At 40.2% G+C, this 24,414-nt stretch overlaps 1 protein-coding gene and 1 long non-coding RNA gene across 4 annotated transcripts; one reads left to right on the top strand and one right to left on the bottom strand.

Annotated features, from left to right (window-relative positions):
• Nucleotides 1-831: 831 nt before the first annotated feature.
• Nucleotides 832-4,557, top strand: LOC116669530 (uncharacterized). The gene is made up of 2 exons (XR_004326784.1): nucleotides 832-1,179; nucleotides 2,154-4,557. It is a non-coding gene; the product is annotated as an uncharacterized LOC116669530 (long non-coding RNA).
• Nucleotides 4,408-23,625, bottom strand: rasl11a (RAS-like, family 11, member A). 3 transcript variants are annotated; one of them, XR_004326782.1, is made up of 9 exons: nucleotides 22,811-23,559; nucleotides 20,440-20,496; nucleotides 20,202-20,284; nucleotides 16,972-17,012; nucleotides 16,762-16,891; nucleotides 16,441-16,516; nucleotides 16,005-16,081; nucleotides 14,996-15,289; nucleotides 4,408-4,418 (listed from the first exon to the last, which is right to left on the bottom strand). XR_004326782.1 is itself a non-coding variant. In XM_032499453.1 (9 exons), exons 2-9 carry the CDS (start codon nucleotides 22,968-22,970, stop codon nucleotides 15,143-15,145), a joined length of 771 nt encoding a protein of 256 aa, XP_032355344.1. In that variant the 5' UTR covers nucleotides 22,971-23,146; nucleotides 23,392-23,625; the 3' UTR covers nucleotides 14,511-15,142. The 3 variants fall into 3 exon arrangements, 2 of the variants coding, with proteins under 2 accessions (XP_032355344.1, XP_032355343.1); XM_032499453.1 differs by lacking the exon at nucleotides 4,408-4,418 and having other exon boundaries at nucleotides 14,511-15,289; nucleotides 22,811-23,146; nucleotides 23,392-23,625; XM_032499452.1 differs by lacking the exon at nucleotides 4,408-4,418 and having other exon boundaries at nucleotides 14,511-15,289.
• Nucleotides 23,626-24,414: the final 789 nt, after the last annotated feature.

Here is a 24,414-nt window from a genome sequence, read left to right as displayed (position 1 = left end):
GAAGTAAGGGTACCCATGTGGACAAAAAGTCAGAAGTGCCAGTACTCAGTACTGTGGAGTACTGGCTCCTGTCAGGCCCTGATGTGCCCTATATGGTGGAAATAGCCGAAATATGTTACACTATACTTTTTATTTAATTTAATTTAATTGTGATCGTTTTATTGATCCCCAATGGGGAAATTACAATTTACACTCTGTGTCCACACTGTGTTAGTAATCACAAATAACTAGTTCAACATGACGGGTAACCCTTGAGTTGTCTTCCCGACAAAATTGAAAATCAACACTTTTTTTTGACATTTTTTTTCAATGTTTTTAACTTTTTCTTACGTTTTTGGCCCTTTTTTCAACACTTCTGACACTTTTTTTCAATGTTTGTCACTTTTTTGGATGTTTTCAACCTACGCAACACTAACTTATTAACTTTAGTTTCACAGTTGTTTTATTTTTGGAATTCATGGACAATAAACCTGATTTAAACGAAATTATGCCTAATGTTTGAGTTAGAAAAGGAGAAATTAGGAATTAATTAGACTAAAATTAAAAGAACGTATGTTGAGGGGTAATCACAGACTGGAATATGTCAACTTTTACTCAATACTATTTCAAAAACACTTCAATTTGTTTTTCAAATGCTGTAAAATTGAATAAGACGCCCCAAAATTAATAAAAGTAGAGGTTTGTACTTGCCAAAGAGCGTTGTGAGGAATCAATCATGTTATTTTGGGGAATTAAAAAGAACATTGATATAGGAAAACGGGTCAATTTGACTCGAGGACAACATGAGGATTACACAATAAATGCTTCCATCATCGTAATGTCCCATTTGTAATCTACAATGATCTCTTACACCATTCAAACAACATTGATCCACAATATAGGCACGTGCCATTTTATTCAGATGGAGAGATGCAACAGTGGATGACAGTAAAGAGAGGATTTCAAGATGTGAAGAAAAAGATGAAGGAAGGGAAAGTGATCCGCAATCAGCCGGTTCAGAGTTAAAGAGACAGCCCCCCCCCCTCCATGTTATTGTCACGAGGTGATCGAGCTGACTTAGATTCCTGCACGCAGACGGCTTCATGCAGGTATTCGTTGTCTATCTTCCTGTTGTGTACACACAGTCCGATCATCTGAAAACTCAAGAGACATAAACAGCTCGTGCTCTTCTTCAAACTCGTAAGTAACCTAACAATAAAACTTACTTTATGATTTACAGTTTGGGCTTTTATTGTTTTTATTTATCAACTGTGGGACACTTACTTGGTGATTTTTAGACCGACGAAGAACACATTTATTAACTCGCAGATTAGGAAATCGATTCGAACAAATCGAGCCAAATATTTACACAATGTTTTTTATTGAACTATTTTTTAATCGATATTAGTTTGGAGGGTCAGGACATAAACTGCGTAGTTTCCGTACAGAGAGAGAAACAGAAAGTGCTGAGTTATATAAAGTGCGCAACAGGGGAACTTCCCCTTATTGTGATTTTTTTTGTGCTTTTTACCAGATTTGTTTGAATTAATTTCTGTATTTGGCATGTGAAGCGCTTTATGACTGTAACAAGTCCTTTTTAAACAAACTTTACTTATTTACCTAGTTTATCTTTAGTCAAAGTGTTCAAAGCTTCCCATCTGGCTCCAGACAACAGGGAAGTCATTCTACACGCAGTCACCTGCCTATCGATCTCTATTGTTATGTTTGTCAATGCTATAACTTTTGCGTATAGGCGAATAAACAAAAGTTAAGAGAAGAAATCAGAAGCAGCTTATCATGTCTAATTAGTAAACGTTTATCTCACGCACCCACGCGCACTTCAAAAAAACGTTTCGCTATGAGTGCATAGATTAGTCTGGCAGCAACCCGGGTTCAAATCCAGTCTAGGGCCCTTTAATGTGTGTCATCCCCCTTGCACAACTTTCTCCCTATGTAATAAAGGGAAAATACCCCAAAATATAATAAAATATAATTGGATGAATTAATTGTTTGGTTTGGGAAGTTAACGTGTTCTGGGGTTGACTCCTGGAGGTTTATACATCTAAAATGTAACTGTCACATTATCGACATAACACAACACATATTGCAAAATGTCCCATTAAAACAGAGCTTTATGATTGATCCATATTGAAAGTCTTTGTCTCCTCCTGCAGGCTGTAGCTCAATCTGCACCATGAACTGCATGAGACCCAACTGGGACGGCTGTAGGACAACGCACAAAGAGACATGATGCTCCGACTCACGTTTCAACACATTCATACTTACTGTATTCAATATGACACATTTATAAATACACACAACTACTGCATAGAGTCAGGGCCGGAGTGAGGGGATGGCTTCTGGGGCTCCGGCCTTGACATGTTTCCTCAAAAGCCCTAAATCTTTTGGGTTGGTTGAAATACCTTTAACTTTTTGTCATTTACCTCCAGTCTCTCTAACTGGACTCTATTTAAAATAGGTTTCTAGATTGGTCCGAAACCTGGGAGGCAGTAGCTCAGTCCGTAGGGAGTCGGGTTGGGAACTAGGAGGGTCACTGGTTCATGTCCCCATACGGACCGAAGTACCGAGTGTGGACTGGTAGCTGGAGAGATGCCAGTTTACCTTCTCTTGAGCAAGGCAGGGAATCGTTGCGTTTCTGTACATTATAGTGTGGTTTTAGACCTAAGATATATAATATAAAATATATATACATAAGATTTATATACAAACTTATGTTATGATTTAACACTATCAATTGAATTGAATTGATCATTAAAAGGTATTAAATTACATTTTGTGTGGTACTAAAACAATCTAAAAAAAAGTCTTATATTGAATTAAAAAAAACTGTACAAGCTGCTGCAGTTTACTTGTATTCATTACAATATGCTGCAATTGTTAACTATACAAATTCTATATCACCCAATACCTACTGACATTGATTTCTGAGAAAAAATACAATTACTTAAAAACAGTGATTTTATGCTGGATCACGCTGATGTAATGAACTGACACTCAGAAGATAGAGACGCTTCTCTATTGATGTGTACACTTTAACTGTATCATCCCTGAACATATTACTCCATCATATACAATATGAGTTCCCCAAACAGAGAGGCCACCTGACTGCGCCTGAAGCAGGGAGGTTAAATCAAACACACCTGCATGGGAACCGTCCCCTTCAGGTGCAATCAATCACACCATGACAGGCTAAATATCTACAGACTTCCTCCCTTTGGGAACTTTCTTCTTCCCCAACCATGATGTGTGTATCCTAGATGTTGATTTACTTCATTGCTGTTTTGATGTTCCTGTTTGGATCATTGTTAATGAATGATGTTTTAAAACACACTAGGAAAATATATTAAGCCTTTTTGTTTGTCCTTCCTTACTGTCTCACGGGTTGAACTGTTTCCAGTGCACCATGGGACAAATGAAGTGTTTGCATCAATGTACTAAGCCAAGAGACTGACAGGTAATGTGAGCTTGAGGGTTTGTTCCTCGCTAAGGTGTAACATGTTTAACTCTCGCCAACTTTATTCTGTTCCAACGTAAAGGCCTTAGTACGTGTCGACAGTCACATAAGGTGAAATGTTTTCAACATCACAGATCTGTGTAATTTAGGCCTAACTCAGCAATGTTTGCATATTTCTTCCTGTTTTGATTTGTAAGTGGCTTGAAAAACAAAACTTGGAATAATGGGACACAGTTCTCGCAGAGGATATGGAAAAACAAATTTTTGACACGCCTAGATTTGCACTGGCTGCCTGTTGCTGAGAAGATCCACAGACGAGATAACTCCGTCCGCTTGTCTCCTGGTTGGGTCCTTACATGACTGAAGACCTGCAAGGTGATGTGTGAATGTGGGGCTGTTGTGATATGAATATTGCATGTATAGATTTGATTGGACTGGACAAGAGGTTAACAAATAAAATGGTTGGTTCGCTCATTAAAAAGACAATTCAACCACAGTGTAACAGTTTAATTACTAAACAGATCACCCTAAAACCTCATCTACATAAAAAGCATACTATGAGACCTTAAACATCTGCAACATTGAGTGGAGGATAGTTTTGAATACACAAGGTTGTTAGTGTTTACTAGTAATTAGAAAAACAAACGAACAGAATATTAACTCCACAATGTGCCTTTTGATATAGTTGACTTTATTTGCAGTTACACTGAGGCAATGTTTATATTCCAGATTAACACGATGTCACATGATTATCTGGACTGCAGGTTCACAGTTCATTTTCTGCAATGGTGGGCTGTATTCACACAACAATCATCCTAAAGTGTAAAGTAACTCCTTACTGGCTCAGTGAGGAGAAACTGCCTAATACTGCTGACACAGCGTTGGGAAAATAAGAGTCCCAACTTCCTCTTCATCAGCAAGTTGAACAGCTGCTCCCTGCAGTGGCAGAAACGCATCACTGCAGCTTGGAAAGTTTGAATTAATTCACTAATTCTTGGATGTCTCATGTGGAGGGGGAGAAACCTTTGCTGTGGTTGTGGTTCACATTGTTTTTAGCATTGAGGATTGGTGTCCATCAGTTAGGTGTAAGAAAAAGGATTATACAAAATAAAAAAATATTACTGTATAAATATGAAACACCAATACTGTCAGCCTTTTCATTATGGGTGTCATGCATTCACATTTTATGCTGTAGTGTCTTTAAACTTTTCTTTTTACAGCTTTGTAATAAGTAAGAGCACAGAAACATGATTCAGTAGGGTTAATTTGTTAATTTCTTCAGCTTTTTAGATAAACTTGAAGTTTTAGGCACTTCCTTTTTTTTTATGGTAAAATGTCTTTTCTTCACATGACCGAAACAGATTTGTTTGGTCTCTTTACAGCAGCGATGGATCGACCCAAACCTGAGACGCCAAATGCAGCAAGTCGGGAAAGTGTCTATTTCTGTTTGTTCAGTCTTTGTCTGCTTTGAACAAGCTTTTTTTTTTTATCGGAGTTTGGATGTGGATTTCAAAATAATAATAATAATAATAATAATACATTTTATTTAACAGCGCCTTTCTAACACTCAAGGACGCTTTACAGAGAATAAAAGACAGATATAGGGAACATAAAAGTGTAAGTAGTAATAACAAAACAGATAAAACAAAAAACAAAACAAACAAAACAAACAAACAAAACAAAACAGGAACAGTGTATTTACAGATAAGCGAGCTGGAACAGATGGGTTTTTAGTCTAGTTTTGAACAGAGGGAGAGAGTTGATGTTGCGGAGGTCGGGTGGGAGTGAGTTCCAGAGCTGGGGAGCAGAGCGGCTGAAGGCTCTGGTCCCCACGGTGATGAGTCGAGCATGGGGGACAGTGAGGTGGAGGGAGGAGGAAGATCTGAGGGAGCGGGAGGGGACGGCAATGTGTAGGAGTTCTGATAGATATGGAGGGGCAAGGTTATGGATGGCTTTGAAAGTATGGAGAAGGATTTTAAATTGTATTCTGAATTGAACCGGGAGCCAATGGAGCTGCTGAAGAACCGGGGTTATATGATGAAATGAGGGGGTTCTGGTGATGACACGAGCTGCTGAGTTCTGAAGAAGTTGAAGTTTATGGAGGGATTTTTGAGGAAGGCCAAAAAGGAGAGAGTTACAGTAGTCAAGGCGGGAGGTGACGAGGCTGTGGATAAGGATGGAGGCAGTGTGAGTGGTAAGGGACGGACGGAGGCGGTTTATGTTGCGTAGGTGGAAGTATGCAGACCGGCAGATATTATTTATGTGTGACTGAAAGGAGAGGGAGGAATCGAGGATGACGCCCAGACTCTTGACCTGAGGGGAAGGGGAGACCAAGGAGTTGTCGATTGGTAGAGAGAAACTATTGATTTTGGATAGGGTGGACTTGGTGGCTACGAGGAGGAGTTCGGTTTTATCACTGTTTAGTTTAAGGAAATGATTACAGTTCTGCAGGTGGATCAGTGGAAAATGATCTGATCTACAACTTCAGGGAGAAAAAGGACAAACTGCACCTTTTCTGCAGGGAAAACATCTCAGCTCACCCTCTCCTTTGGGGTTTGTTCGGTTGCCTTGATTCATACATGTTGTAAAATCCAATGTCAAAAACGGAACTAGGTTAATAGAAGATCCGGATCAGTTGTTGGGTTTTTATATTACTAGAGGTAAGGCCAAAGGTAGTCTTTATCCTTGACCTTCCACTTCCGGGATTGCCTCATTAGTGCCAGAAAATCAGTCGTATGACCTTATTTTCGACCGGCTCTCTAACGCTTCCTTTTGTGTTGGAATTCAAACCTCCGGTGGATTTCTGAGGACTATGGTTACCTGGTCCTCAGATCTCTGCAGGGTAAATCCAGACAGCTAGCTAGAACAACTGTCCAATCGGAGTTTGCTGTTGCCCGACTTCAACATCCATTGAATGTACGCGTGTTCCACCGAGGATATTTTGCAGCCGCACCAGGGCTCAGGGCAGCGTTTAGCGGCACCCATGACAGTTGTGATTGGTTTAAAGAAAGGCCAATAAACCAGAGCAGGTTTTCTCTCCCATCCCAGAATACTGTGTGGCCTAGCCAGACCCTCCCCTGCAGCGCTGTGGAGGAAGGTCTGGCGAAGTGAAACTAGGTGAAAGGGAACTGGATCATTTTTTGGGAAAATAAAGTTGTAACTTGACACTACCAACATTGTGTCAAAACTAAGACAAATCATTCCAGATGTGAAGTCCTGACCTGCCAGATGAAACCTCTGACTCCCTTCATGCTGCATTGAAGTAGTCAGAGGGTCTTTACTGCTTCAACACCCTTTAAAACTTTAATCATTTGTTTGAAGTTTCAGTTATTTAAAAACAAAATGGGGCAAAATGATAGCAAAAAAAATGTCTCCCACAAAGTCTCAGCATTTGTCTCGGATATGGTTTGTTACGATATGAAAAAATAAATTGCTGATGAGGGCTGCAAGATGAAGCTAAAAGCTCAAGAGGAAATTGAGTTGTGTGTGGTGTGTGTGTGTGTGTGGGGGGGGGGGGGGGGGGGGGGGGGGTGGGAGGAAGGGCTGAATTTACTTGTCAGTCTGTTTTGTAGTTGTTTTCAAGTTGTATAAAGCTTCTTTTTTGTGTGTCTCCTGCGGGAGCTTTGTAAAGTCCGAGACTGTCCCAAGTGATATCAGTTGTAAAACTATAGCTTTTAAAATGTATTTAATGAAAAAAAAAAGTACGTATAAAATTATTGGTATGTTTGACTGCTGCATCAAAGGAGGCTTCAGTGATTTTTCTGTCTATCACAGAGTTCATTTCCACAGCAGGAGTTCAGCCCCGGGTTACTGTACATGTCCAAAGGGTCTCCTTATAGCCAGGTGTTGACAGTCTCTGCCATAAGCAACTCTTTGAATTGATCGCTAGCCTTCTTTTCTGAATGGCACCCATCTTTATGAAACGGCCACTTAGCGGTCACTGACGGAGGGTCCCCTCATTCTCAAGACTGACCGGCACCGCGGTGTGGGGGGGCTCGACGAGCCCAACAGGACAAAACCTGTTTTCACATTCCATCTGTGGCAACAGCAGCTGAACACACTGCTCTCTCTGGCGGCCATATTGGAAGTCCCCCAAACCAGATGACAAAAAAATGTATCACTGGGTTTTAAATTGAATGACAAAGGATTTGACCCATGTTAGGGAGTCCACGGCCCGTTGTCCATGCAGAGACAATCGTTTAGCTGAAGATAATGTGAGCCCTCGGCTGTAAAGTTAGTCAAATTGAGAGGCTAACTTCTTAGTTAATCTTTTTTTGTGCAAAAGTCCCTTTGTGTTTCCTCACTGAGCCATTACAGAACGACATTCTCTTAATCACATTGCCGGGACCATCAATAAACCAACATTACTAATATTTCTAAAGTCATTAGCATCAGCTAACCTTCAGAATACATGGTTGTCTTCATGGTCACATGATAAATTAAGACTGAATGGAGTAGTTCAACATTTTATACGCTTAGTTGTTTTCTTTAAAACAGTTTAGAAGATTAGTACTGCTTTTTTTGTCTGTATAGTATGAAACTGAAGGAAGAGGGCGTTTAGCTTAGCATAAAGACTGGAAGCTAACCTGTCTCTCTCTCTCAAGTAACACACCAACCCCTGTAAAGCTCGATAAATTATTTTTTTGTTGAAAGCGTAGCTGCGTGGGCAAAAGTTTGTGGAAAGACAAATTTAGCGACTAGCTAGTGAACATAGAGCCGCATTTAGCAGCTGATGAGTCAGATATTTGTTTCTCAGGAGTCGGCAGAAACTAAAACGGGGCTAAAAGGAGAGGGAATATTGGGTTTACGGTCTTTGGGTGGACAGAAACAAGAATGAATGAATGCTGTTGTTGCTGTCTGCTGGGTGTAACTAATATGTCAAATTTGTGTTCCCAAGTGACCAAAAATATCAATACATTTAGGTTTGAAAAACATTTCGGTCAAACGTTTGGTCAGCCATATTCCATTTTACCTCTTGTTTTGTCAGTTGGTTCAGTTAGAGTGAACATTTCCTAATCTCTTCGCAACAACTAGTCTGTGTAGGGCAACCCGTTTTAATTTGGTGGTGCGTAATCTGCTTTAGGCCAGTTTTTAATTTACAAACATCTGATACAAGTTCCAGTCCAGGACACGATCCACTTCTTTTATAGTACATGTACAGTAGGCTACTGTATTTAATTGCAGTCAATTCCACATTGGCTTGTGTTGAAATATCTATTCAGTGTTTTTCTTTTGCCGGCTCCCCCACAGTCTGTCTTAAAACCTTCCTTATCTGATGTCTGTGTGTAATTCGACCACGCTTCAAAGGATGGACGATGAAAAGTCAGAAATGCAGAAAGGCGGAGTGACAGGAATGAAAGGACTAAAGAAACTGACCCTGCCACCCAGAAACCACCACATACACTTCAAATTTCCATAAATTGAACACAACATGACTCTGCAACACAATCCAAGTCAAGGAAAAACTACTTCCGTTGTCAGTTTTGTACTTATTCTAGTAGGACGTGTTTGTAATGTTGATAAAACAGGAAGCGTGACTCATTCTCCAACTCCTTTCTGCCTGTTTATCTTGGAGAGACAGAAAGATATAAAAGTGTTTTGACGTTTCTAGCTAGTCACTTCTCAGGAAAAGCTAAAGTTGTAAACTCCCAGACTATCATAAGAGTTAACTTAATTATTGTGTTTCTTTTGGAAAACACACAAATTCTGTATTTCGCTTTCATTTTCTGGATGTGGATGTTTCTTTTGACTTATGAAGCTGAACCTGGGGTCCATGTCAGAAAGCAGGGTTAGTCATAACTCTGAGTTTGTTAACCCTGAGATGAGGGAAGCTCTGGGTTTTCTGTTTGTTTTCTGCATGAATAACAAACAGTGTTGGTTTATTTACCGTGTTAGGCAGACGATGAAATGTTTTATGTCTCAAAACATGGCATTTCTTTTTGTCGACGACCCCGTTGATGAAGAAGCTGTATCACTTCGCAGGGAGTTAACGATGACATTAAGGCCCCAACTGTAGATGCGTTTTCATTTCCAGATACTAGCCTTACTATTTGAGGGATGTTGTTTTTCTTCCCAGTCTATCAGTCATGTAGCATTTTAAAAGACTTTTAAAAAAACACCCAGCAGTGTGTATTTTCTTTGCCTCCCTTTTTGAATGCAACATTCAAATTACTAGACTTAAAATAATATCTTGAGAAAAGTGGATTTTGAGAGGTATAGCTCCATAGACCTCCATTCATTCTGCACTTCCCTGTGAGCGCCCTCATATGGAACCAGAGTAGAACTGCAACCAGTTCAGGAGACAGGAGTTTTCCAGAGAGTGGACGTTCTTCCCTTGTTAGACATTCTCTGGGTAGACGCAGTTTGTTAAACCTTCTTCCTGAAAGCTGGAGGCAGCTAGCTTAAGTGGCTGATTAGCACACAGTGATGCTGCGTCTGCTGTTTTCTTTTTGTTATGGCAACTAGAAGGATCCCTAAAACTTGCTCTAATCTCACTCCTCCCATGGAGCTGCACTAAAACATTTTCTATTATGGAAAAATCATAGGCAAAGCGCTGACATACTGTATATACAGTACATGAAACAGGTATCTAAAACACACTGTTGGCTGGCTGTGTTGAAGAGAAAAAAACATTATCTGTTGCTCAATTGCTCAAGATAAAGTAAGTTTTATGATCTACAATATGGAAATATTACCGAGATTTAAGTGGTCCATGTCTTAATGGCCCTCTTGAAGCTTCCAAGTTGCATTAAAAAAATAAAAATAAAATAAAAATCAGTTTCTTATCTCAAAAGCGCTCCAGTGAGTTACAACAACACATAATTTGTGGTGATTAATCTAAGCATTTAAAAAACAAACCGCTGGCTTATTTTAGAAGCGTGATTTAAGCCAAGATGAAGGATGGGGAGTGGAGAGAGGTTGAAGGTTGAAAATAAACTATTGATCAAGATATAAAGACTTGGAAAAGGACTACATTTTTAAAATCAAACTCCTTTAAACAAGGTATGGAGAAGGTATGTGGAGACGCTGTGTATAGGAAAGACACTGTTGGTCTGTTATATTCTTGGTTTGAATTTCCTGTCTAGTCTCAAGATACGCTGTACGAGGAGAGGAGTGAGGAAATAGGGTGAGCAGGGAGGGAGAGGGGAAATGGGAGGCTAAAAGGGTTGCCCACTGGGAGCTTTTGAGCCAGAAATAGAGACAACAGAGCTCAGATATTGTTCATGCATTGACTCTATACTGGCAGACATTTTTTCCAGAAATGGAAGGAACAAAGATTAAAGTTGGAGTTCAAGCAGGCAAGCAAGAAGTGAGTCAGAGAGATGGGTGCTGAGACAAAGTCAGTATATACAATGGCATACTAAATTCTACGTGACATCCATGGTTTTTGCAATGATTCAAAAGACCAAGATCATTTATGTTTTAAAGTTAATAACAACATTTTACAGTAATTCTTGAAAACGTCACACTACAACAGACATCAAACTTGCCAAATAAGCCACAGCGACAACACAGTCAATAACATGGAACTGAGGCATGAGAACGGCAAGCAGAGGAAGGGGAATTGTTGGCCTTTTATAGCGACATTTAGCAACCACACACAACTGACTGTATTATCGTGTCGGGGGAGCTGTTCATTTAGTATCTCTTCTTGGGCTGAAAGCGGACATGTTGATTTTTTTTTTAACCCTGGACAAACACACAAGTAATAATCCCTTAGCTATGTTTTTCTGTCTCATTTTCTGTCTCTATAAAACACTCGCCCCAGTTTCTGTCAACCCTATAATATGTAGACAGGTGGCATTATGATTTATTCTCTTTTTTATATTTATCATCTCTCTCTCTGTCTCTCTCTCTCTCTCTCTCTCTCTCTCTCTCTTTTCTCTGGAAAGGGTCTCAACGGGACGGTAACTTCCTGCCCCCTGCTACAGATAACAGAATAAGCCATTTCTACACATGCATGTACACACATGCATGCACAGCTGGTTCATGTCCTCCACGCTACTATTCTGGATGAAGTGCTTTCCCATAGTGGTCACTACCACATGTTTGTGTTTGGTGGCTTAGGGTGGTTTGCTGTTGATAAGATGTAGACGATTTGATGCCATTATACGCTCTGACATTCTCCTTTTCTCAAGCATTTGCCCTGATGAGGATTTACAGACCAAACTTGCATTTCTATCTCAAGATTTAAAGTTTTGGGCCTTTTGTGCACCTCTGCATTGTGCCGTGTCTAGACTGCATGACTGCTCTTTGCAGGATTATGCTGCAGAACTAGTGATGATGTCAATTTTAATTTGACTTACTTTTGAAACTGAACCCAGAAGTGCATTTTGGCTCTTTGTCTCCTTACCGAAAAAGGGAACACTTAGTGGAGCATCCATTTTCTAAATCTGGCCTCATTAATGTCACATTAATTCTTCATCCATCCAATAAAGTCCATTGCTGACCTGTATAAGGAGAAAATGGGAGGAAATCCTTATTTATTCATTGGAGAATGCAAGAACACTTGATCCAGTGGCACACAGGAAGGAGGTCTTTAAGAGTGTGTGTGGGAAGTAACGTTGTGGTTTCAAAAGAAAACACAAGGACATTGGACTGGAAGTAGCTGCAGCTAAGAAAAAAAAATACCCATTTTTCACACAGAAAATTTCTGTCTTGGCATTCATCAAATGTCACTTCTGGATTTTTGTCTCAGCAAATCAGATGACTGGCTTTATCTCAACCTTTTTCCGGACTCCTGCTGTTTTTTAAAGGTCAAAGGGCAAAAAAGGTCCCGAGTTGGGGTCAGCAGACAATTTTTTTTAAGTGTGCATTTGTGTGTGTAAAATGGGTTTAGAGTGACAGTTCGGTGACCTAGAAAGAAATTCCAAATGCTGAGGAATTTTGTCTTAACTGGGAATTGTGTGTGTGTTGTTGAGAGGAAGGGGTCATGAGAACAGCAGAAAACACACACACATACACACACACACACACACACACACACACACACACACACACACACACACACACACTTCTCAACTTCATTTTACATTCTTTTCTTGAACCAATTCCCAAATCTTTACAAATAGCACACACTGTACTTTATCAAATGCATCCACAGTTTTTTTTTTTTAAACTAACAACTAGTAAATTCTTTCCTGCAAGCTTAACATCTCTCGGTCCCAAGAAGCTGTGACTTGGCCAGGATTTTTTTCTTGTTGGGAGAAAAGGTTTCTGGAGCAACATTAGTCTGTTTCCTTTGCGTTCCACTTCCGGGATTGCTCCGGTGCTGCAAGAAAATCCATCGGATGCATGTATTTTCCTTTTCCTTCCACTTTCTTTGTGTTGAAGTTTTAAATTTGGTGGATTAATTAGTACAATGGTTAACTGCTCCTCATATCTCTGCTGGGTAAATTGAGACAGCTAGCTAAACTATCTGTCCGGTTTTGAGTTTTCTCTCGCAGGAATATTTTGCAGCGGCTCCGTGCAGAGACGATTCTGATTGGTTTAAAGAAATGCCATTAAACCAGAGCAGGTTTTCCTCCCATCTCCTTCAGGGTGCTTTGGAGGAGGGTCTGGCAGGGTGAGACTAGAACAACATTAACTCTACAGAACTCTAACACCGTTCTTAAAAAAAACAATAGAAATGCAATACTCCTCATATCAGGCTCAGGCCAATAAAGGTACTTTCACACCTGGTTTGGATTCTTTCGGCTGAGCTATAGTGGAAAAGTTTACGTTGTAAATACAACAGGAAATCTAGGGCTCGTAAATGAGAGCAGAGACAAAAGTATGTTGTGTTTTGAAGATTTTGGTGATGAATTTGGGGGTTTTGAACAAATCTAACTACAGCTCCTCTAACTTTAGCGAAACATGAACTCAATAAACATGAATAAGTAGCTGAACATGGAAGTCTATGGCTGCAAATATATTTACATTATAAATCATTCTCATTTTGGTGTTTGCAAGTTGGAAAACATAATTTAAATGAAATCCAATTTTCAATTTCAATTTTGAAAGTGTGCAGGCCATACTAAAAAGTCTGTTCCTGTTTTCAACGTACCCATGAATGAGGGTCACTGAATCACTTTGATGTAATATGATATTTACATTCAGTTTCATGAGAAATTATCTAAATGGCCTTAATTTGAACTTAAAGACGCAGTAAGTAAAACTTACAAACTTTCTGTCATTTTTGCTGAAACTGACCCCATATTCGAGTAGTACTACATGAGTCATGTAATTAAAATTTAAAAAAAAGGCTCCTCTGGCACCACCTACAGCCTGTTGTGCGAATTTCCATGTTCAGATTCACCAATCCGGGCCGGGGGGAGGGACTTAGGAGACCGTTTGGGCTTAAGCAGAAAGCGGGGGAGTGACTGAGAAGTTGTCGATGTTCAAAGTCTTTGGCTAAATCCTGAAACTTCACAATCCTACCGACAGCACCTTTAAATGCGGCAGATAAATTCCATTTTCAAGTTTAGGCTGCATTATATCTGCCTGTAGGATGTTTTTTCATTTTTAGAAACATTTTGGCAAAGTAATGCTCCTTACATTGCCAGTACACTCAATTTTGGCATTAATTCTGTATTTTCAAATGTTAAAATGTAAATTGCAAATTAAAATGTTTTATGTTGCGATACATTGTGCACAAATAGAAAATAACATTTAATTTTGATTAATTGGCTGCATTTTATTTTTTGGCGGCTATCAACTTCCATATGTATCAGCAGTTTGTCCTCACTTTGCTGTGTTATGCTTGGCTTTAAAATCAATAATTATTCATTTTTTTACATGGCACGTTATTCTTTAATCTTATGTGTCTTATTCTATTTTAGCATTTGCTATTCTCTTTCATGACTGTTTTTAATTGTTTTTAAATGGGCTTTAAATGTCTTATGTAAAAGTGCTTTGAATTGTGTCGTTGCTGAAATGTTCTATTTAAAGAAACTTGCCTTGCCTTTCCTTCCGACTGTCAAATGTCAGCATTTGTCCCAGTTCAAAACTTGAATGCTTTTGGGGTCATTTCCTGTTTTGCCTCTGACCACTTTCTTAATAAGTCTGCAACAAGAGAACAGAGACTTGCATTTCATTTATTTCTTGAGGAAAGTTGAAATGGGGCATTGTTCTCACCTTAAACCAAATGAAAAGCTTTTGAGCATCATTTAGTTGCAAACAAATCTCAATTAAAACCAAAATATAGGAAATTGTAACAAGTAGGGGGTAAAATGACCAGACATTAAAAACATTTTCTTCCATAAAACTGTCTTGCCGGTATTTAATAATTCTGTTAGCGATTTTTCAGCCTCAAGAAAACTGAGGCATGAATTGGTTCACACACAGTGAACCGTGTCAGTGACACACATTCGCTATCCGTGGTAACCACGCCACGTTTCGGACACAACACCCTGTGTTTGGTTAGCAGTCTGTGACATGTTCACATTGAGCAGCATGCTGGGAAGAGGTCATGTTGACCATGAGCTCCTTCCAAAACACAGATAAGAGCTGAGTTTGCAGAAAGCTCTATTCAGTCTTTGGCTTCATCCATCTGACGACCACCAACTTTATCACTGCCATTAACAGCTTCAGTTTCCAAACTTAAGTCTTTGACATCAAGGCCTCTTCCATTTTTCTTCATCCTTCCATCAAAGAAGGAACACCACCTTTCACTTCCATGTTAGGTCTTATCTTTCCCTGCACAGTCCATTACAGAGTCGTGGATGACTTGACTTTGGAGGAGAGGACCTGCCTGAACCTCCTCTTCAGCTCCTGCATGTTGGGCGACTTAGGTCTGGCCAGGTGGAGGCCTCCTCTTCGTTTCTCCCCGTTCCCTCCTCCCAGCACCCGGATCACCTGGAACACAGAGACCACAGTGACTCTGAAATAACTCCACACTCGGCAACTATACTTTGTCTGAACAACCTAACACTTACTTGTTTAGACTTGTCCTTGTATATGTATTTATTTCTATTTTTACTCTTATTCTAATTGATTACCAGCCGCGAGACACACTTTGATTAAGATGGCAGACCAGCAACTCCTGTGTTCTGTAAAGGTAAAATCACTGTTTTTGTCAAAGAAGGCCTCTTCCACAGCAGCAGCTTCTGTGTGACGTATGAAGACTCCTGTCTGCTTTTTAAATATGAGGGCTTGCCGACCGTCATCTACTCTATGTAATACACTGACCATGGAAAAGTACCTCATGCAACCCAACTTAATAAAATATACACAAAAAGATTTAATAGATTTGAGAATCTGCTCTCTCGAATAGCAGAAAATGAAAAAATTACTCAAATGCAATCAGCTTCTGAGCAAAACACTCGTGTTGCTCCCCCAAGAAAACAAATATATATATATATGAATATAACAGACCAGTATGGGCTGGTTTACCTCTTTTTGACCAAAAAGTTTTTTTTGGGTGTGGGCATTAGTGGGAAATAATCTGTCATCATAATTCAAAACAAAACGTGTTCTGCAGACAAAAACAGAACTACAACTGTGTTTCCTCATCCGTAACTGGCAGGTTAAAAAGACCAATCAATAAGCCAATAAGACAAAAAAGTCCCACCTCCTGACAGAGATGTAGGAAGGTGGAGTGGACTCCCTCGTGGTTCTCTCTGGCCGAGGCCTCAAAGTAAACTCCTCCTGTGAGCAGAGGCAGTTTATCTCTTAGATAACACTCAACATTCCTCATACATTAGGCAGCAGGCAGGATATAGTTTACATAAAGAGATAGAGATGTGTGTGTTTGTGTGTGTGCGTGAGTAAGCTACTGTGGGAAAGTCCGTTTTTTGAATGACTTTGAACTGTACTTAAAAGTTTTATTTGTATATGTGACACTCCATTTTAAATATGATATGTTAAAAAAAGGATGTATGGTATTGGAGAAAACAAGCAGAGAAATGGCAAAAGATTGAGAAAGAAAGAATAGGGTGCAGAAAAAAGAGAAAAAGAGCAGAATTACACAACAAAAGAACAGGAGAAGAAAAAGATAGACCTATCACCTAGTGAAGCTGCTAACGTCTCGCCTTCGTCTGCCGACACTTGTCTGGCTCTGAGCAGGTCGCTCTTGTTGCCAACCTGCAGCAGATTACAGATTACAGGATAAATGAGGTAATGGGGATTAGGGTCAGTAGGTGACTGTTTGTATCCGTTCTAGACGGGAGTCCAAGACTTTGGCTGAACACGGAAGCCATTTGACATTTAAAATAACCCTTTGTCTGTCAGCAATAAATCAAAACTATCTAAACAGTCAAACGAAACCACTTTTTTTTCCAACAGATCAAAACATTTTTTTGTATTTCGGGTTTCCCTGTCCCACTGACCAGTATAACAGGTATATTTCCAGAGGGGTGTATGCGTCTGACGTGTTGGTACAGCGGCTGGATGGTGCGGTAGCTGTTGTGGTCCGTGATGGAGAAAACCAGCACGTAACCATCTGCCCAGTAGATCGACCTGAAAGAGAAGTTATTGGACAGTTATTGCGGGATGTTACTTTCTTAGTTTAATTCATATTTAAGAGAAATAAGTCTGACCTGTTGATCTGCTCCTGGCAGTACAGGCCTTCAGCATCATCCTGAAAAAAATGATATTCACAACAATTCAATTGTCTGTCAACTATAGTAATAGTTTTAAATACAAGTGAATACTAAGCTTTGAATTCTTAGCATTGTTGAGAACGGGGACTCATTCCTCAGAGTTAAAGCAGCTGCAAGACACTGTGGAGACTGTACTCTGTAGAAACCCATCCATCATTTGTTGAACTGGTTTAAAATAACCTGTAATGACTTTCCAGCTTCAACCAAGTCGTTTTAGTTGCATAAACTTGAGGAAAAAAAAGAATGCTGAAGTGTCCACAACTATCCAGAATAATTTAAAACCATCATCCTGAGCAGCTTAAAGGGATAGTTCAGATATTTTTAAGTGTGGTTGTATGAGGTCCTTCTCCATAGTCAGTGTATAAGCTACAGCAGATGGCGGTCGGCACGCTCCCCAGGTTGGAGAAGCCGGCAGGTGTAGCTAAGCAATGTACTGCTGTGGATGGGGGTGGCACCTCGACATATTTTAGCCACCTAAAAAAATCTATATCAGCTAAAGTGTGCATTGTATTTAGAGTTTTTCTACCGCTTTACCTTGCCGTCAGACAGTAACTCTGAAGCCGTTATGTCCATCTAGGCTCTCAACCACCAGACTCTTTTGACAAAAACAGTAATTTTACCTCGCAGAACTCGGTACTTGTTGTTATTTTGCATAGTCAACCAATATTGCAAACAAACTATCCAATCAAACAGCAGACGACAACTCCGTAAAATTACTGTTTGTGTCAAAGACTCTGGTGGCTTCGAAGAGAGCAGAGATAACAGCTTCAGTTCCCCGTCGTAAAGGGCTGTCTGGCAGCAAGGTAAAGCGGTAATAATAATATGAAATATGTTTAGCTGTTGCCCCCGTCTACAGCAGTATATTTCTTAGCTTCCGTGTTGGTACTCCTGCCTGCTTCTCCAAACCGGGGGCGTGCCGACCACCATCTACTATAACTTATACGCTATGGATAATGTGTTCCTCACACAACTCCATTTCCCTGAAAGTGAGTATGCAGGAGGTGATTGTACTGAACAGCCCCATTGCCAAGACAAATGTCTGTTTATGGACGCACACCAGCTGGTTCAGAGATTGAATTTACGACTCCAGACCCACCAGACCACCCAGTTGTCAGGAACAGTTAAACTTTGGCAGTTCCTTTAACTCATAACTACGAAGCAAAACATGTTTTCTGTAATGAAAAGTCGAAGATGAGTTCAGTTTTCTCGGGACACTGTGCTGTTTAGGATTCCTTCTAGACACTCTGTTTTGAAATTTAAAAAAACAATCCTCTTGCAGCTTTTAACAATCTTCCAGAAGCTCAGTAACTTCTCAACCTCTCTGCTCTGCACACACCAATTATTCCTGTCTAATCTCTGGAAGCCGGTCACCATCATCCTCTAGCCTGCCACGAGGGACTTCCTCACCCTCCGTTATCTTCCTCCGTTGGAGGGAGGAAATGAGCGGCTCTGAGGCCAGCTTTTGTAAACAGACTGCCAGTGTGGAGCGGGGTGAGTTGTGTTGCACTTTGCGCTCATTATACTCGAGGAGATGCTCCTAAGGTCACTTCCTCTCACTTCAAACGCATTCCTGAAATTGCTTTTAAGATAAAAGCAGGTTTTTTTTTAATGCCTTTGATGAGTTCAACTTTCAGATGGATGGATACCTCAAATTTTTCAAATTGACTTATCAAATAGACATGCAAATATTTCAAATTCCACTGTAAATGCAAAACGTATGCTTGGTTTATGATATAGTGCCAACCAATTACTAAAAATGGGACTATACTACATTTAAATGGGGAAAACATCTTGAAGATATTGTTTTGTTTGGACTTTTTTGCCAGAGCTTTATCCACAAGTGAGTCAGTGAGTAGGAGTAAAGACAGCTGTGGTGGCAGATGTTGGAGGTGGATGAAGCAAACATGGATGGTGCAAAAGGTTTGGTGACATAGTGACTACAAACAAAGCTAGTTAGAGAATTACTTACGAGGTTACGAGGTAACTGCCAACACATTATCCAGCTGGGAACAAGCCAACTGAGTAAAGAGTACACTGACTGCAAGCTGCTGGACATAGCGTAGGAGGTTTGCTATCGATCAAAGCGGTGGATTAGGGTATCAAAATTCACTAAATTGAGTTTGACGCAAAGCTGATGATTCCCTTGAAAGGAATTGATTTTGCTCTGAAGTTTTAGTAGCTGGAGCGATAAGTGGGCTACTGTTCATGTAAATGAATATATGTGTAAGGATATATCAGCCTTTATCGACCTACAAATATGAAAAATCACACCTATAAATATATCGTGTGCATGCAGACAAAACACTCGAGATCGAGTGAGAGAGAGAAAAAGATTCTTATATGCTAAAAAAACACATTATTTGAAACCAAGCATTGTCTAACTTGCACAGTCAGAGAGTGCACACCACACAAAGTTAGCAAAAATTGTAGGTTTATTTATTAAATCACTAAGGTATTCCAAACGCCTGTTGTTGACTTGCCATTTCCCAGCGTTGAGATTCAGTAGTGAGCTATATTGTTTCCTAGCCAGACTTATTTCTGACCTCATTAACTCAAACCACAACCGTCTACTTACAAGGAAGTTATCACCATGACCCTCCACCAACCAGGCTCTTCTTCTTCTCTGTCATTACCTCGTTGTGCAGTTGTTAAATAGCAACACACCCCGAGGACAACACCTTGTTAGGGATAGAACATTTTGGTCCGACAACCTCAGTTAAATGACTGTTTTGACTGTTAAATGATGTATGAGCAGTCGCTCAGCACCAAACACGTTGTCAAAAAAAGAAAAGAAGGGTTTCAGAATTTTTAGCTTTGTATTTTAAAAATTTTTCTCTTCAAGTTGGAAGGCACTTTATTTCCTAAAAAATTTTCTGGGCTTGAGGTGGGGAAAAGGGAGGTTCGATTTCCCGGGAAAATCGTCCCGCTCCCATTCACACATGACCCCACGCAGGAAGTGTTCCTGACCATTCCAGGGATAGACTGCACATGTGAAAGGGGCGTAGGGAAAAAAGGCACCTTCAAAAAAAAAAGCTGTTTCCTGTCATCATTAATGCACCGTTCAAGCACAACAAATCTTCATGACCATTTTTCGGTTTCCATCCAGATGTTATATTTGTAAAGCAGAAATGAAACATGGCTGCTGTCTCTCGACCTCCGTCAGTTACCTGCAGAGCGACGCAGGGAGTATCCTGGATCTGAAGTGACACTTCCTCCCCATCCAGTGTGACCTTTCTGGAGTAGAGGGCTCCTGGGGACAATGAAAGAGACAGGATGAATGGATGGATGGATGAATCAATAGTGTGTGTGTGGGGGGGGGGTTCTAGAGCGGAGGACATTTATTTCTGCTGCTTACTTTGACAAATATTTCCCATGTTATTCCACACAAGATGGGTAGAAACTCACCAGTGTTTGCTTCATAATCCCCGATAAACCTCTTGGTCAGAAACCTGACAATCAGAGCTGAAAAGAAACAAGAAAACTCAGAATCAGGGAGACAGAAAATTAAATTAAGGAGTGAAATGACAAAGGGAAGACACCATATAACTCAAGATTATATATGGCAGTGTTTTAAACCTGTACTACACATAGTAAAATCTGTTGGTTGTTTCATCTCAAAATTATTGTACTTAAAATAAAAAAGAAGTATTGGAAAACCACACTAACCGGCTGCAACCTACTGACCAATAGAACACGTAAGCGTTTGCAGATGTTACAGGAATTTCATTTTTTCTGTGACATCATTTTTTGGGATTTTTTGTTGCAGAGAGATGAGCCAACAAACAGGCCCAAAGTCTGAAGTAAGAAAATGATTAACCAATACTCGCAATCTGATGTTGCAATCCCTGCTACTTCATCTGTGTGTAGTGGTAAATGATTGTCTCATCTATCTCTTGTTTTTTGGGGGATCCTGGACCAGGTTTTTCTAACTCTGATTCAAACTTTTGTGAGGCCAGTTTCATTTCAGTAGAAGCTCTAGTTTCCCATTAGAGTTAAATGATAACTCAAAGAAATTTGCACAATAATCTGTTTGGCTGAGTAGTGCCCCATTTCATGAGTGAACAGACCGTAAAACTTGAGTATAACTTTCATTACTTATATTTTCACAATGAAGTGAGATATACTTGTTTTCAACTATGGTAATGAGATTTAAGTGTACGCTATATTTAGAATATTTTCACAGATCTGCCGCTAGACAGCCCTTTAAGACGCAGAACTGAAAACGTTATCTCTGCTCTATTCAAAGCCACCAGTCTCCTTTGACAAAAATACACATTTTACCTCCCAGAACATGGGAGCTGCTGGTCTACTGCTGCCTCCATTGGTTACTTCGTTTGTGTTATTGTGGGACTTTGAACTAACTCTTTAGCGTGCTAGCTGCTAGCATAGGCTAACATTACCTGTGTACTGCACTTTGTTTGCCTGAAATCTAGGCAAAGGAGGAGATTAAAGGTGTCCTGCCACACGTATTTTATTACTTTGTGATAATGTCTGAAGTTCTGCAATGGACTCTGGGACATTTTTTGTGGGATAAATGCCATGTTACCTTGTTTCAAGCCATTCTAGCGTGGTACAGAAAGCCTGCGGGAAGACTCAACTCGATTTGTGCCAGTTCTCATTAATATTCAGTGAGCTAAGCTGCTTGACCCTGATTGGCTAACAGCTAGCCAATGAAAGCCTGCCTATCTGCATCTTTTACCCAGCGCAACTGGAAGAGCTCATGAATAGTGATGAGCTCAGGCAACATGACGTCAGACTGACCAGCTGTTTTAATTGGGCTGATTTCTCCTGATTTTTTTTCAGTGGCTAGAGCTGACAGAGGAGGTAGATGTTTATTTTCACATTCTCAACATAACACAAACACATATGGACTTGACACAGAAATGCAAGTAAAAATGTGTTTTTGTGTGGCAGGGTCCCTTTAAGATGTAGGCCCTAGATCTTAATTTCAATAGGAGCTTTTTATTGGTTATATTTAGTGGTGGGAAGTAACTTATTACATTTATTAAAGTATACCGTAGTCTCCTCGAGGTACTTGTAGTTTACTTGAGTATTTCTGTTTCATGTCATTCAGTTGGAAATATTGTAGTTTTTATTCCAGTACAATTTTTGGTTAAGATTGAACAGCCAAAACGTATCATTTAAAACACTGTGCATGCTGCAGATCTATTGTAAATTGTATGTAATAGTAGAAAAGAAGCAGTACAGCCCACACATTATTAATGATAATCCAAAATATAATAATTAATACATTCTGTCACACTCAACAACACTCTGGAAGGTGTTGTTCTGCATTCAAGTGATACTTTAAGAAGGCCAAATTGTTTTGTAGGCTACTATGCATGCAGGACTTTTAATTATAATGGAGTGAGTTTTTTTTAACATTGTTATACCTTTTCATCACTGATTATAACGAAGCGAACAAATTAATAAAACATAAAAAGTGCAATAAAGGCTATATATATTGCAAAACATTGCCCTCTGTTGTACAGATCTGGTTATTTATTACAAATCCTACTTCCCCTCGATATCTTCCTCTATTAAACAAATTATATCACAAAGTCATATAATAACAAGCTGCATGATGACTGGTTTAAATATGTGGTTATTATCACTTATTATTGAAATGCATCAAATCCCAGTCACCCTGCATTCCCCCCCCCCCTTCTTTTAATCCCTAAATGCAAATGTGAAATTCAGTTTGGCCATGAACAAGCTTCCCTCATACAGCATCATTTTGCATTTTCCCTGCCCTGATTCTTCCAGTCATCCATACCGGTTTTCCCGACGTTGCTCGCCCCCAGCACCACAATCTTCACCGTCTTGTTGGGCAAACAGTCCAGCAGGGGATACTCCGGTATGGGGACCAGCAGAAAGTTGCCAGACCCGCTGCTGCTGTTCATGGTTCCCGGTGCAGGGTCGCCAGTCAGCCGCATTTAGCTCCCCTCTGCCCCCAGATCAGCTCTGCTCTACGTGGGAAAATCACAGTCCGCCAAACCCCCTCCGCCCCGAGGAAAATCACTTCAATAGTCCCATACCGTTCCTGCAGGGACGGCGTGGAGTGCTCCGGGTCTCCTGAGGTATCCTGTCTCTTCTTGGTAGCTTATAATTTCTGCAGGGGGAAAAAAAGTAGTTTTCCTTTGTGTTAAAGGTGCAACATTCCCAAATATTTTCCAAGTATTTCAGCTCCAGATGTCCTCCACTGAGTACACAGAAAAACTTTTAACCCCTCCGTGGATCTTTCAGCAGCAACGAAAAGTCATTTTTTCACAAAAACAACAAAAATCCCAACACAGTTTTTAACGTAAGATACATAAATATTAGACAGATATATAACATATAAATATTAGTTCGCACCGATTCCAGATGCGACTGCGTGCGGAGAGAGAGCCGAGAGGAAGAGAGAGGGAGAGAGGGAGAGGAAAGGAGACTATGAACCGTCCTCCCTAATATTCCCATGAGACCTTTTGAAATTGGGCTCTTCTTTCCAGCCTGGACTCAGATATCATTCAGCTCCTTAGGGCCAATCAATATAAGGTGAGCTATGTAATAATAAAGCTGCCACACAATTGGACAAATATGAGACTGAACAAGAACGGTTGTTTTATACCTGTGGTAAGTAGAGAGAGAGAGAGAGAGAGAGGAGGAGATGCAGAGACTGAGAGACCTGAGGAGAGAGAGGAGGGAGAGAAGGATAGAGACGAACGAAGGGACGGAGACGACGAGGGGAAATACTGAGAGGGAGAGAGGAGAGAGAGAGAGAGAGAGAGAAGAGAGAGACGAGAGGAGAGAGAGACTGAGAGAGAGAGAGAGAGGGACGAGCGAGAGAGACTGAGAAAAGAGAGAGAGAGAGAGAGAGAGACGAGAGGAGACAGAGAGGACTGAGAGAGACTGAGAGAGAGACTGAGAGAGAGAGGGGAGAGAGAACTGAGAGAGACAGAGAGAGAGAGAGAGAGAGAGAGACGAGGAGAGAGGAGAGAGCGAGAGAGCGAGAGAAGAGGGGAAGAGAAGAGCGAGAGAGAGAGAGATGAGATGAGAGAGGCGACGAGAGAGAGAGAGAAGAGAGAGAGAGAGAGAGAGAGACGAGAGAAGAGAGAGAGAGAGCGGAGGGAGAGACGAGAGGGAGAGAGAGAGGAGAGAGCGAAAGCATGACTCAAAAGTGCATAATAAATAGGTGTGAAGCCCATTCAGGCCAGGAAAATAATGAATTAAAACATAAACAATCAAATGCTGATGACAAAGTTTCAGATAACAAGTCAAACTTATTATTTTGATTGACTGATATTGTCTTTGAGTTTACAACCGATCAATGTCAATATTTTCATAATGACTGACATTATTAAAAATCAACATTATTAGATATTGTGAGATTTTAGACAT

Source organism: Etheostoma spectabile, chromosome 19, assembly GCF_008692095.1.
Source record: "Etheostoma spectabile isolate EspeVRDwgs_2016 chromosome 19, UIUC_Espe_1.0, whole genome shotgun sequence".
Taxonomy (NCBI): domain Eukaryota; kingdom Metazoa; phylum Chordata; class Actinopteri; order Perciformes; family Percidae; genus Etheostoma; species Etheostoma spectabile.
Note: the sequence above shows the minus strand (reverse complement) of the source record. Positions and strands in the feature narration are given on the sequence as shown.

Coding starts and splice junctions, on each gene's coding strand:
- rasl11a (XM_032499453.1), bottom strand. CDS start 22,970: ATGCGGCTGACTGGCGACCCTGCACCGGGAACCATGAACAGCAGCAGC. Junction 16,517..16,761: donor GAAATATACCTGTTATACTG/GTCAGTGGGACA, acceptor AATCTGCTGCAG/GTTGGCAACAAGAGCGACCT. Junction 16,082..16,440: donor GACGTTAGCAGCTTCACTAG/GTGATAGGTCTA, acceptor CTCTGCTCACAG/GAGGAGTTTACTTTGAGGCC.